General features: G+C 35.5%; 1 protein-coding gene across 1 annotated transcript; it reads left to right on the top strand.

Moving 5' to 3' along the window:
• The first annotated feature begins 4,312 nt into the window (after positions 1-4,312).
• LOC107778139 (uncharacterized) lies at positions 4,313-6,060 on the top strand. The gene is made up of 6 exons (XM_016598344.2): positions 4,313-4,748; positions 4,863-4,920; positions 5,028-5,112; positions 5,171-5,473; positions 5,620-5,676; positions 5,719-6,060. The coding sequence occupies exons 1-6, from the start codon at positions 4,313-4,315 to the stop codon at positions 6,058-6,060; spliced, it is 1,281 nt and encodes a 426-aa protein (XP_016453830.2).
• The last annotated feature ends 8,079 nt before the right edge of the window (positions 6,061-14,139 follow it).

Genomic DNA, 14,139 nt, shown 5'->3' with positions numbered 1-14,139 from the left:
CGCCTACACCGTCTTCACATGCCTCTGATACACATGCTTCGGATGGTGATGACGAGGTAGTGCATTATGATCGATATGGCAGGATCATCATAGTCCCTGAGGGTGATGGGTAAGTCTTATTCATTATTTTTGCGTCTATTGATTTGTATCATTTTTACTAAGATATTAATGTGTTTTTATTGTTAAATTACAGGTTCAGGCCGGGTAATAAGACTACGAGGATAATCACCAATGCCATCAGAAAGCTTTATGATGGCCCTTATGTGACTTGGACTGATTGCCCATTCTCACTGAAGGAGCAAATTTTCAATCAATTTAAGGTATAAATGTTCTTTTAAACAGTTTAATAATTTATATTTATGATGTTTCCATCTAATATTTAACTTTTGAAATACAGAGCAAGTGTGTATAGGAAGACCGCTATAGCGCGGAAGTGGCTATAAATTTTCTTCATAAAGCTCGCAAGAGATTGGCGGATGCTTTCTCGGATGCTAGAAAGAAGAACAAGAGGCCTGACTGGTTACTTGAGAATTTGTGGAATGATTTGCAAAGGTAATGGCTTACCGCAGAGTTCTTAGAGAGGAGCGAAAAAGGAAAGAAAGCTCGCGCATCCGAGAAGGGAGGCTCCTTGCACACTGGAGGTGCGATCAGCCTAGGGACAATAAAAAGAAGATTGGTACGTAATTGCTTAAATTATTTTACTTTTCTAAGTATATCTATTTTGTTTATTAACTAAATTAATTTATTTTCAGGAAAAGAAGTATGGGCGTCCAATGAGTCATGATGAGCTATTCAAGGAGACACATGTTGTGAAGAAAAAGAAAGAGGGGGATCAAGATAGGTGGGTCGAGGACCGGGCCTCGACTGCATATATAAGCTTTCAATTTTATTTAAGTATTATAATTTACTTTTATAAACAACTTGAAATACTGATTTAATTTAAAATAATATAGGGTCGCTACCAAAGTAACGTGGAGGAATTCATCCGTAGTCATCCAGCTGGTGAATCGGGTGAGCCAACCCAACCTTCGGACGAGGATGCTGAAAGAATATGGTTGGAGTCTGTTGGCGGTCTAAAATGGGGGAAGGTATACGGGCTTCCTACTAAAAACTTCCATCGCTATAAGTGTGGAATGCGAGGAATAGGGACTTCCTCGCAAGGCGAGCAACTTAATAGGGAGAGCCTCTCCGCTATGCGGGAGATAGTGACAAAGCTCACATCAGAGCTAGAAGCGGCCAAGGAAAGAGAAAGGCTTAGAGATGCTCAATTCCTTGGCATGCAAGCTCAGATCAGAACACTCCTATCTAGTGGAGCTTTTCCGTTGCCCCGATCTCGTGAGTCATCTCCAGAGGGTCGACCTCCACGTGATTATTCCTCCCGCCCTGCTCGTGATCGTTCCTCCCGTCCTCCCCGTGATCGTGCTTCCCGTCCTCCACAAGACCCTTCTCTATATCGTCTTGTAGATGAAAGTTCATCAGACGGTGATGATGATGTTGTACAAAACACCCTTTGACTTTTATATACTTTGAACTAGATAAATAGAACCAGTTTTGAACTAGTTGTAATTAGTTTTAACTTGGTTTTGGATTTTTATGTTCAATTGAACTTTAATTTGTTAGTTTTAAAGTATTTATTGAATGTTGTTGTTGTATTTTTGTTGTTGTTGTTGTTGTTGTGTTGTTGTTGTTGTATTTTTGTTGTTGTTGTTGTTGTTGTTGTTGTGTTGTTGTTGTTGTTGTTGTTGTTGTGTTGTTGTATTGGTATGCTGGCAGGTGGTTTAGCTGCCAAAACAGGCATTTTATGCCAAAATTAATCCCAGAACCGACCAACGTTGTTCGGTTTTTAATAAAAAAAATAAATTATTCCAAAATACCGATCAAAGTTGGTCGGTTAATAAACATTGAATTCCCAGAATTCAACACTACCGTCCAACTTTAGTCGGTATTTTGCTTGCATTGTTGAGATTACCGACCATAGTTGGTCGGTAATGTTTAATTTTAATTAGTTTTAAAAAATATATATTTTCAATTACCGATCAAAGTTGGTCGGTTTTTTTTAATTTTAATAATTAATAAAAAAAATATAATTTAGTTAAACCGACCAATTTTGGTCGATAAAATTAAATTAATAAAATATGTTTCCGACCAAAGTTGGTCGGTAAGTAATTAAACTTGTCAGATGGTCGTTTTAATATACCGATCAAAGTTGGTCGGTAATTTCCGACCAACTTTGGTCGGTAAGCTATTCCGACCATCAAAACACCGTCCACACCGTAATGGTCGCGTTTTGGTCGGTAATTTGCCATAACCGACCAACGTTGGTCGGTATTTTTGGTCGGTTTTTAGCGAATTTCTAGTAGTGTTGCCTTATGGTGCACCAAACCTACTGAAATTTGGCTTTGATTTTCAGGAATCAAACATGTACAAAGACTTATACCGAGAGTTGCAGCCTTTGGTGGTAATTGTGTGGTGTCCCAAATGGTTTGACAGATCTCATAGGACTGGAATTTTTTGGAAGCCGTCATCATATAGACATTCAAGAAGGAATGAGCCAGTGAACTTGGTTTGTTTAGTCTCTAAACACCATATTGCGGTTCTTTTCTTGAACTCTTGATACCCCATGCAGTTGCAACATATAACCAGAAATTCCTTCTCTATCATCAAGTTAGTTTTTAGATCAGAGATGTTGTAAATGAGGATTGGTTGTTGGAAGGGAACCATATTTATGTATTATTTTTGCACATATCATAAGGAAAAAGTCATACGATACTACGCATATTGTAAAGAAAGAGTCATGTTATAGGTATTTTACGGAGAGCTTATGGTTTATGTATTAGTAACATGTTTGGGCCGTGTGATGCACAGGCTTCATCAATTTTTCCGTTCATATACACTATTTGAAACTTTATTACGATAAATGTCCATATTTTTGAATTTACCCGACCTAAACACGATTTAGTTACAAAATCTATACACTTGTTTAAACTAGAATCCTTCCTGCGATAGTCTTCCTTATTTAGACGCGGAATTTTTGGGATCGCTTAGAGATTTTACTGACGCAATCGTCGCACCAATTATGAAGGCAACATATTCGTATAATCCTTCTATTACGCAGATTTTCACTGGTTATAATCGCATCCTTCTATTCTCTGGTTTTCTCTTGTTTTCTCTATTTTTTCATAAACAGAGGGTTTAAACAAAACAATTGTAAACAATTAGCTACAATTGAATTGAATTTCGCGACATAATGTCAAAATTAGCGATTTTGCTTCACCTCAATGGTCGGTGAGATAGCGTTGAGAGATACAAAGATTTTGATGTTGACGGAATTGTAGTCAATGACGATTCAAATTATAGTCAATTAAATTCTGCAATTGCAGAGCATCTAATAATCGATACCTCCGCAAAAATTATCGAAATCAAATACACTATCAATGAACGTTGTCCTCCAATAGAAATTCGGAGCGATATGAGAGTTCGAGTGTATATGGAGACGAAAAAGGAAAACAAAAACTTAGGAATGTATCTGTTGTGTATAACAGTGTGTGATTTCGATTTGGAATGCAGTATGTCGAATGCGAGCACAATTGCAGGTTTGCTCTGATTTCCAATGCTAATGTTTTTTCAATTTCAAGTGTTTTATAATTTTTCTATATATTATCTACAATTTTACTACATAACAAATGTAGTTCAACTGTTACGCCTCTACCAGCATTCTGTCAAATATTGAACACATGAATATACAGAGGTCTGAATTGATATACTATTAATTGAGTGCATGATCTTCTGATTATCATAACACTAACATGGTACAATTGTCAAGCAATTGTAATACAATTGGAGAAATTTCAAGAACAGTGAAGTTGATTGATATGAAAACATCTCCGGAAATTGTGGAATATGAAAGTATGATCATAACAGAACATACGCCAAATGTAATTGAAGTAGGCCAAGTTTACCAAGACAAGCAAACAACTGTCAGTGCAATGAAATACTATTCTGTCATGAATAAATTTTAATTTAGGGTGAAAAGGTCTAGTGCAAGAAGGTAGGAACATTTTATTTGTCAAATTTATATTGTGTATAAGTTGTAGTTTTTTTGTATATAAATTGTTAAAATAAGTTTTGTGCATAAACGACCTCGTATTTTGCAGCTACAATTTCCATAATATTTTTTGAATTATTTTTATTTTGTAGCTACTGCCTTGTATGTGTTGGTGACAATTGTACGTGGCACTTCAAGTCCACCAGCATAAATGAATCAGCATTGTTCAAGGTTCGAAAATTCAACAGCTTGCACACATGCTCTTAGATGGACAACACATACATACAATGCAAACCTACTGCCATGGTAGTTTGTAGCATGGTGATGCCAAAATATGCAGATTATAAGACAATATACACACCAAAAGACATACAAACTGACATGTTGTCGGATCATGGTGTGAACTTAACATACATGCAAGCTTGGAGAGTGAAGGAAAAGGCTTTGGAATTTTTGAGAGGTCATCCTGCTGATTCCTACAGTTGTTTGCCGAGTTATTTGTATATTCTGGAGAAGACTTATCCGGGGTCGGTAGTGAAATTACAGAAGTCTGAAGATGACTGTTTCTTGTATGTATTTGTTGCACTTAGTACGTCCATCAAGGGTTGGGAGCATTGTAGGCCAGTTGTAGTAGTTGATGGCACCTTCTTGAAGTCGGCATATATGGGAATCATGCTAACAACTAGCACAATGGATGCAACAGGTAATGTAGATTAATTATAAAAATATTATTATAAAGTTGTTTTCGAGACTGTATTTTTTATATTCTCAAGTTTTATTACAGAAATTGAATTTTTTTCTGCCACATGTGTGATAGGTATCATATTACCACTAGCATACGCCGTTGTTGATTCAGAAAATGACGCATCATGGAGGTGATTTTTTGAGCAATTCAAACATGCATATGGTGAAAAAACAAATATGTGTGTTGTTTCGGACCGGAATAGGAGTATCTTGAAGGCAACATCTATTGTTTATACAGGCATGACACATTATGCTTGCATGTGGCATATTTGGACAAATGTAAGGTCAAAGTTCTAGAAGGGTCATCTAAAGTTAAGCGAATTGTACTTTGCCACGGCACGATCATATACGCTTGATGAATTTAATGAAAGAATGTAAAAGATTGAAGAGATCGACACACGTGTTAAAGCATACCTATACGATATTAGCTATCAAATATGGTCTCGGGTACATGCTACAGTGAACAGAACGTGGACGATGACATCAAACATTGCAGAGTCATTGAATGCGGTAACCAAAGATGCAAGAGAGCTGCCCGTAGTGAAACTATTAGAGTACATGAGGACTCTTCGTGAACATTGGACTAATGAAAAGTTATTGAATGCAAAGGGTATGTTCACATACCTTGGGAAAAAATACAACAAAGAGTTGGAGGACAACAGGACATTATCGCAAAAGATGAGAGTAAGCTATAGCCAATAACATCAGATCATTGATTTAGTCAAACTAAATATATACTGTTAATTGTAAAAAAGTTGTTGTATAATTGCAGTTATTTTGTTTTGTATATGTTGCTGACAAATTGTTGTGTGTTTGTAATGAAATTGTAGGTGAGGGCTTCAACATATTACATCCATACTGTGATAGATGGTGTGAAGCGCTTCATTGTTTGCCTTCACAACAAGAGATGTAGTTGTGGATAATTCCAGCTTGATGAACTTCCTTGTGCACATGCTTTGGTGGCTTTGAGGCACAGGATTGAGCCTTATGAAATCTATTATTCTCCTTATTACACGAGCGAGAGACATATGCAGACTTATGAAATACCAGTAGACCCACTGCCTGACGAAAGCAAATGGAATGTGCCACAACATATAGCTGAAGAAGTTGTAAAGCCACCTACCGGGAAAAGGCAGCCAGGGAGACCTCAAAAACAAAGATACAAACCATATGATGAAGTAAATGCAAAAAAGTACAAGGCTTCATGTGGCAACTGCGGAGTAGAAGAGCATAACAAAAGATCTTGTATGAATGCTCCCAAAAGGAAATAAAAATTGATAAAATTTAAAGTTTTTTTTTACTGAGTACTGTTGATGATAATCTGTCCTTTAAGACATATGAAGTTGTATTTGTTCTGTTCTGGAGAATTATAGTTATGGTGTAAATGTGTTGTTAATTTGAATAAACATTGTCTCGTATAATGAATGTTTGCTAAACAGATTTCAACTCTTAATGCAATTGATTTGTAGTTGTTTTGTTCAAATACTGAGTTTATTTATTACTTTCACCCTTTCCTAACAACACTGCTAAATTGAATAGATTATGTATTTTTGTATAATAGTTGTAGAAATAATTATAGTTATGCTGTAAAGAAATTATATAGTACCAATATCGAGATCAAGTACTAACAACTTTCAACCAAAGAAAAAGCCACATATGTTTTCTATTCTATGTAGTAGAATTATGGACAAAATAACAACACAAAAGGTAAAAAAAACTGTAGCACAAATCTACTACAAATAAATTACAACTGACTCTTTCTTAATAAATAATTTGTCTACAACTTTACTACAATCCAGCTACATCTAAACACTTTAACTATAATTTTTGTTTTTACTGAAAAGGGCAACTAATTCTTCTTTTTTCGGACTTGTGTTCTTTCGTTCACAGCTGGTGTAACTTTTCTTCTTGCTAATCTTCCAGTTACCTCACTTTCACTAATTGCACCAAGCTCTTGCTTTTTCCTAGCATAATCCCAAAGGAGCGCTCCATAGCGTCAACGGTGTTGATCAATATCAGAAAGGTCTTCCTTTGAAATCGATAGCTTTCCAATGCTTACATATTCTGCAAATGCCGCCAAGTATACACCACAGTCACTGCAAAAAATAATAGGGGAAAAGTTTTAGCATTCAATGTAAAATACAATTAGTTAAATAGATAGAAGAAAAGCAGCACATACGGTGATCCTTCTTTTTGATGGGGTATCTCACCGACCAATCACTGAATGTCAAGAGGGTCAGTAACACCTTTTTCAATGTATGCCTTTGTGTTCTTGTAGTTGATGTCTGGACGCTTGCCATAGAAGCCGGTGCATGATAAGTAGAGGGGGATCATAATAGCAAACTTGTCGACAACAGATTCAACAAGTTTGTGATTTCGTGAAGAGACCATAGAATCATAAACATATAGAACCCTATCGGTGATGTCAAACACAGCCAACAATCAATGAAATTTCTCCATAATGTTTATGGGCATAATCACAAAATCAACTTTGTCCCACGCAACATTTGCAAGTAATCGGTACCCCAATATGTATTCCGCTACGACGTTATGGGGTTTGACAACAACAAGCTTCTTATCGGCAGGAGCATTAATGTACCTCTCATAAATTTGTTCAATTCTAGTTTTGAACATACTGTTAGTGGTTGTAAACCGTATTTTATTTTCAGGACCATACTTTCCTCACTTCCTCAAATAGTATAAAATAACATCAATGTGCTGCAACAAAAAAAACAGATTTCATTATTTCTCAATGCTTCATACAATTTAACTACAATTTTCAAACAAAAAATCTACATATTTCTAAAATAACATAATATTACAGCTAATCATTAAATTCTGCCAGGGTATGTGTGTACCGTGTTGTTGAGTACTTGCCCGGGATGTGCCAAAGTATAAAACCAGTCAGTTTTATCAACTTTCTCCACTCCAAGATCAAACAACAGATTGAGCTGGTTGTCTTTTAAAGTATAAGGCGCCTTCCTCTTATTTAAAGACACAGCAAGTACAATTATTATGTAGTTTAAATTTGAAATCCATAAATTGTATGCACTCGATAATATAAAAAATATTGTAAAATATAACCTCTTTGAAACCTTGTCGGTACCTAAATATAATCACTTATTGAATTCTTCCAACAAGTCAAGATCAACATCGTCGCTAATAACCCCAGTAAATGGATGCTTGATGTTAAAAATTGTAGGAGGTCCAACAAAAATGCTTCCCCCAGAACTGAAATAAGGGAGAAAGGGGGATCTGGCATGCTTTCCAGGAACCCTTGTTCTTCTGTAACGACCCGACTTGTCGTTTTAAGAAATTATGCCCTGTCCAATAAATTAAGGTCTCGAGAAGCTTCACAATATATATTATGACCCGCGTGTGTGGTCGAGTTTGGTTTTCGGAAGATTCAGAATTTAATTTAAAGAAAAATTCTCATTTTGAAGCTTAAATAGAAAGAGTTGACCGGGGAGTTGACTTTTGAGCAAACGACCCCGGAATAGAATTTCGATGATGGCAATAGCTTTGTATGATAATTTTGGACTTAGGCGTATGTTCGTATTTGGATTTTGAAGTTCGTAGGACAATTCGACACATTTTGGCGAAAGTTGGAAAATAGAAGATTTTGGAAAAAATCCTACCGATGGATGAATTTTTGATAACGAGGTCGAATTTCGATTCCAAAAATGGGAATAGCTCCCTTACGTCAATTATGACTTGTGTGCAAAATTTGAAGTCATTCCGGATTGATTTGATACGTTTCGGCGTAAAATATAGAAGTTGGAAGAATTAAAAAACTTATAATTCGATTCGATATGCGATTTGTAATTTTGGCATTGTTTGATGTGGTTTGAAGCCTCGACTAAGTTCGTATTATATTTTGGGACATGTTGGTATAATTGGTTGAGGTCCCGGGGACCTCGGGTGAGTTTCGGATGGTTAAACGGACCAAATATTGGACTTAAAGGTCTGTTGGAAATCTGCCACTAGTTTCATCGCATCTGCGATGAAATTGATCGCAAATGCGAGATTTAAGTCGCATAAGCGAAGATGGAAGGGCATGGCAGTGGTCGCAGGTGCGAAGAAAATCCCGCACTTGCGGAAGCGCAGAAGCGGGCAGAGAAGGCGCAGAAGCGGAGGGGCATCGCAGAAGCGATTCCCGCAGAAGCAGAAAAACTTCCGCAAATGCGATGGTCGACTGGGCAGTGGCCTTCGCAGAAGTGAGATTTCTCTCACAAAAGCGAGCACGCAGGTGCGAAAATTCGTCCGCAGATGCGAAACTGGGCAGAATGTTAAGGACCAAAAATGGTCATTTCGCCATTTTTCGATTGAGATTTTGCAGCTCGGTGTTTGGGCGATTTTGGAGGAGTTCTTTAAGACTTTGACTTGGATAAGTGTTCTATATCCTAAAGTGATTATATTTCATGAATCTATGATTATATTCATCGTTTTTTTAAATGGAAGAAATCAAGATTTTTACAAAATCTTCCAAAAACGAAAGTTTAAAATTTGGAGGTCGAGTTGTTATTGGAATTCGATAAAATTGGTATGGTTGAACTCGTATCGGAATGGATATTCGGATTTCATGAAATTATGTCGGGTTCCGAGGGGCGGGCCCCCGCGTTGACTTTTGTTGATGTTTTTGGAATAAAATTTTAAGTCGACGTATTATTATCCGAAATTATTTCCGATGAATTTTAATAAAGTTATACAATTAATTTGGATAGATTTAAGCTGTCCGGAGGCCAATTCAAGCAAGAAAGCTATTTTGGAATATCGGCCTAACTTCAAAAAGGTAAGTGTCTTGCTTAACCTCGAGTGGGGGAATTACCCCTTAGGCATTGAGTCTTATGTGCCATTTGTGAAATGTGAAAAGCCGTGTACGCGAGGTGACGAGTACGTATTCGGGCTTATACGTGCAAAATTCATTGAAATAAAGTCTTAGGCATTATTGCGTAGTAAATTGGAAAATTATGAAAAATTATTAAATCATTTGTTTGCCATACCTAAATCCTTATTGTTGAATTTGTTTTTATATGATAATTTGATGTGATTATTACTTGAAATATTTATGAAATTTCGTGAGTATTGTTGGTTTAATATTTCTTGGAAATTAATTCCAATATGAATCTTCTTATGCAAATAATTAATTTAAGCGAGCTTAAGAATAAGTGTTAATATAATTATCTAAATTTGTATTAATAAAGGTTTTGCTTTATGCTGAGTAATTTATATCTCTATTGATTGTTTTGGGTGTTATATACATTGTGTGGAGCCTTGGGCTATTTGTTGTGAAATTAATTGATTTTGTTATATCTTTGGAATTTGGTTGTGGCTATTGGGCAAATTGTGATATGAATTGATTTTATTATATTGTCGTGTTAATTTTCCGTGTAAATTGTTGTGTTGTGTGAGTTACTATTTTGGGGAGATAAGGGTGGCATTTCACCGTTGATATTATGTGGGTATAAGGGTGGCATTTCACTGTTGTTGTGTTTGTTGGAATATTGTCTGGGCGGAGCGATAAGGGTGGCTATAGGAGCGATAAGAGTGGCAATAGGAGCGATAAGGGTGGCTATTGATATTGTCTGGGTGGAGCGATAAGGGTGGCTATAGGAGTGATAAGGGTGGCAATAGGAGCGATAAGGGTGGCTATTGTCAGGGACGATATGTGATGATATGGGGTTGTGGTGTTGATAATTTTCATGTGATGTTGTGATTTTCTTGTGTTTATTTCTATACCGTGTGCAACTTGTCTTGTTATTGGTAAATTGATAACAATCTGATTTATGTTGAAACTGAGAGCCCGTGGCTATTGTCAGGCGGATTATAAAAATGAAATGTGGGCACGAGGTGCCGTGAGTAAATAATGAGAATATTTGGCACGTGAATTGTCCGTGCAGTTGTGATATGAAATGTGGGCACGAGGTGCTGTGATGAAATGATAATGATAATTGGCACGTGAATTGTCCGTGCAGTTGTGATATGAAATGAGGGCACGAGGTGTTGGAAAAAATATGATGATTTAATTATGGGCACTAGGTGCCGTAAAAATATAAAAATGGGTTGAGACCCGTGTTTACGAAAAATATAAAAAAGGGTTGAGACTCGTATTTTTATGATTATGAAATGAGGTGTCACATGGTAACTTTTTAATTGAAAGAATTGTATTCAAAATATTTATTTGAAAGGATTTTTACTTAGAAAGTATTATACGAAAGAATTTTATTTGAAAGATATTTATTTGAGGAAATTATATTTGAAAAGATTTATTGAAAGAATTATATTTGAAAAATAATTATTTGAGAAAATTATATTTGAAAAGAGTTATCTGGAAGAATTATATGTGAAAGACATTTATTTGAAGGACTTGATTTAATTGGGTGTACTTGTGTTTATTAATAGTTGAGTAATATTAATGGTATTCTTGTTGTCTACTGTGCATATCACTGGTTGTTCCATGTTGTCCTATTGTTATTTTTTTCCTATTATTTTGTATATTATATTGCACAGGTTATTAGATTAGTGAGTGTCTTGATTGTACCTCGTCTCTACTCCATTGAGGTTAGTCTTGATACTTACTGGGTACCGACCATGGTGTACTCATACTATACTTCTGCACATTTTTGTGCAGAGCCAGGTATTGAAGATATCAGACTTGAGCAGAGTTAAAGCGCGATCATAAGGATTCAAGGTAGAGCTGCTTGGCCGTCGCAGTCTCTTGGAGCCTTTTCATTTTATTATACTGTTAATTTGTAATCAAACAGTATTGTATATTCTGTCCTTGTGATCATTCCATGTATTCAGTTAGAGTTCGTGACTCAGTACTACCAGTCTTGGGAGGTTGTGTATTGTAATTATTTTCGCTGTTAGATTTAATTCAAAAAAAATAGCTTTAAAATATAATAGAAATCGGCTTACCTAGTCTTAGAGACTATGTGTCATTACGACGCCTGTGGTGAGATTTTGGGTCGTGACATCTTCCCTGATGCACAGGGGTTATTTCATCTTCATTTACCTCTCCGAACTTAACAATCTGTGAGAAGTTCTCTCGAAGCTCAAAATCATCAAGTGTTACTGCCCTTTTTCTAGACCTGAAGTCATTATCCGAATCACCTACATTGATGTAGTCGGCTAATTCACCTACAATATTTAAAACAAAAGAACAATATTGTATGTTGGTTGCATTAGTTCTTTTGGGAAAATGAAACTTATATGAAAGCTTGTTAAATGGGAAATTGCAAAGGCATAGTCTCTTTCTCCTCATTTAAATGCCCTCCTTGTATGCGAAGTTTTGCATCCTGATTTGGAAAGTCCACATGCATTGTTTCCTTCTCTGTAACTACAAAACGTGTACAACTTAATAAAATTGTAGATCATTTGTAATAAACATAAACTACATTGTAGATAAATTGTAGTTAATTTATTTTGGAGAGTCCACATGCACTGTTTCCTTCTCTGTAACTACAAAATGTGTTCAACTTAATAAAAGTGTAGATCATTTGTAATAAACAAAAATTACACTGTAGATAAATTGTAGTTATTTTGTTTAAATACTGTCCTGTAGCTCTGATGTAATATGTATTGTGCAATATGTAGATAAAATGTACTAACTGATACCTGCAGTTTCTTCTTCCAATGCCCCTTAAAATTGGGAAGATAAGTCAACACCCACAGGAACATTCTCCTCATTTTAAATGTCAGACATGTGCCCTATATCTAAAAGAATAATTGAAAATATAATGCAGATTATTTGTTGATAATATAGGCTATATGTTGATATATTGTAGATATAATGTAAATATAATATAGATTAGTTATCATCAAATAGTGTTATAATTGTTAAAAAAAACTTGTTTTACTACTGCTGGTCAACACTGGTTTAGCACTACTACCCGCATTATGTTGTTTGTTCTTTTCTTTGTAATGCTCACTATTTTTCATAGAACTACCAGTAAACTGCATTGGGAATTTGTTAGGCTGTGTACTTTATGAATATTATTATACACATAAATATGGTAAAAATTATTGTCCAAAATGAATATATTTCGAATGAAACCTTAGCATCAATTGCCTGTAATACAGACTTGATGGAATCATTGAGTAGCAATCGAATGCTACCTAGTTCTTGAAAAACCTAAAGAACAAAAAATTGTTATAATATATCTGAGAATTAGAGACCTAAAGAACAAAAAATTATTATAATGTATCTTACAATTAGAGGCTTATATATGTATATATAAAGAAGACTAAAAATCAAGAATTAGGTATACCTCTTTCTTGAAGGTTCCAAGGTCTGAACCGACCTACGTATTAAAATAGAAAGAGTTAAAGAAATAATTTGCATAACATAAATTAAAGAAACCAGCAAGGATTATCTTAATAGGTTACCTTATCAACATCTTTTCTTAATTTTTTTAGTTGTTTCACAATATCTTTCTTGTCATCTATTCACATTGCCTGCTTATGTCCAGATGGAAATGGAGATGGAGCATCTGTCGGATGATCTGACTTTGTTTCAGCTTCTTCAAGGATGTATTCAACTTTGTCTGGCAAATTCATTCTTGAAAGCTCTTCTGGGCTTCAAGCATGTTGGTGAACTGAGTGAAAAAAAAGTGAGGGACCTAGTCATAATATGTATTAAATGTGTAGATAATTTGTATTAAATTATTTGTATAGAAGTGAAAAATATTTACCTTAATCCATGATGGTTTGATCATTCTATTTTTCAATGCAGATATCCATATCTTGTCCTTACTAGCTGTCCAGTTAAGTATGCGGGGAATCGAATTACCAACCATTGCAGCTATATCAGTGTTGACTGTAGAGCAACACTCATACAACCATATTTGCATAGCGAGTGCAAAATCTCGAATGAGATAAAAATACACAGAAGGGTTGAGCTTGTGCCTAACGAACTGAAACAATTGTGTATAAGCTTCGATAGCCCATGCGAAATTCTCATACTACCCCGAGTCCACCAAGTAGAATCTAAAATGGTCTATCAAACCATTATATTTCTCTGAAGGACAGATGAAGAATTCTATCAGATAGAGAATACACAGCTTGACTGCATCCTCATCATTTACCCAACTACGAGTGGTTACAATTTGTTTCAAGTATGACTTCTCAACTTTTTCCTTGTTCGGAAAATAGCTTCTCATTATTTTACTGTCATACTTAGTTGTATAACCAAAGTCTGTTACTTCTGTAAAACATCTAAGGCCAGTGATAAGGGCAAACTCCTTCAACCCAAAGTTCAGTCTCTCACCCTTTATCTATGCTGTAAAAAAATCAGAACCGAATGCGTTCAATTCATACTTCATGAGAAGGTGAATTGCCTGATTTTGGAT

This window comes from Nicotiana tabacum, chromosome 15, assembly GCF_000715075.1.
Source record: "Nicotiana tabacum cultivar K326 chromosome 15, ASM71507v2, whole genome shotgun sequence".
Lineage (NCBI taxonomy): Eukaryota > Viridiplantae > Streptophyta > Magnoliopsida > Solanales > Solanaceae > Nicotiana > Nicotiana tabacum.
Note: the sequence above shows the minus strand (reverse complement) of the source record. Positions and strands in the feature narration are given on the sequence as shown.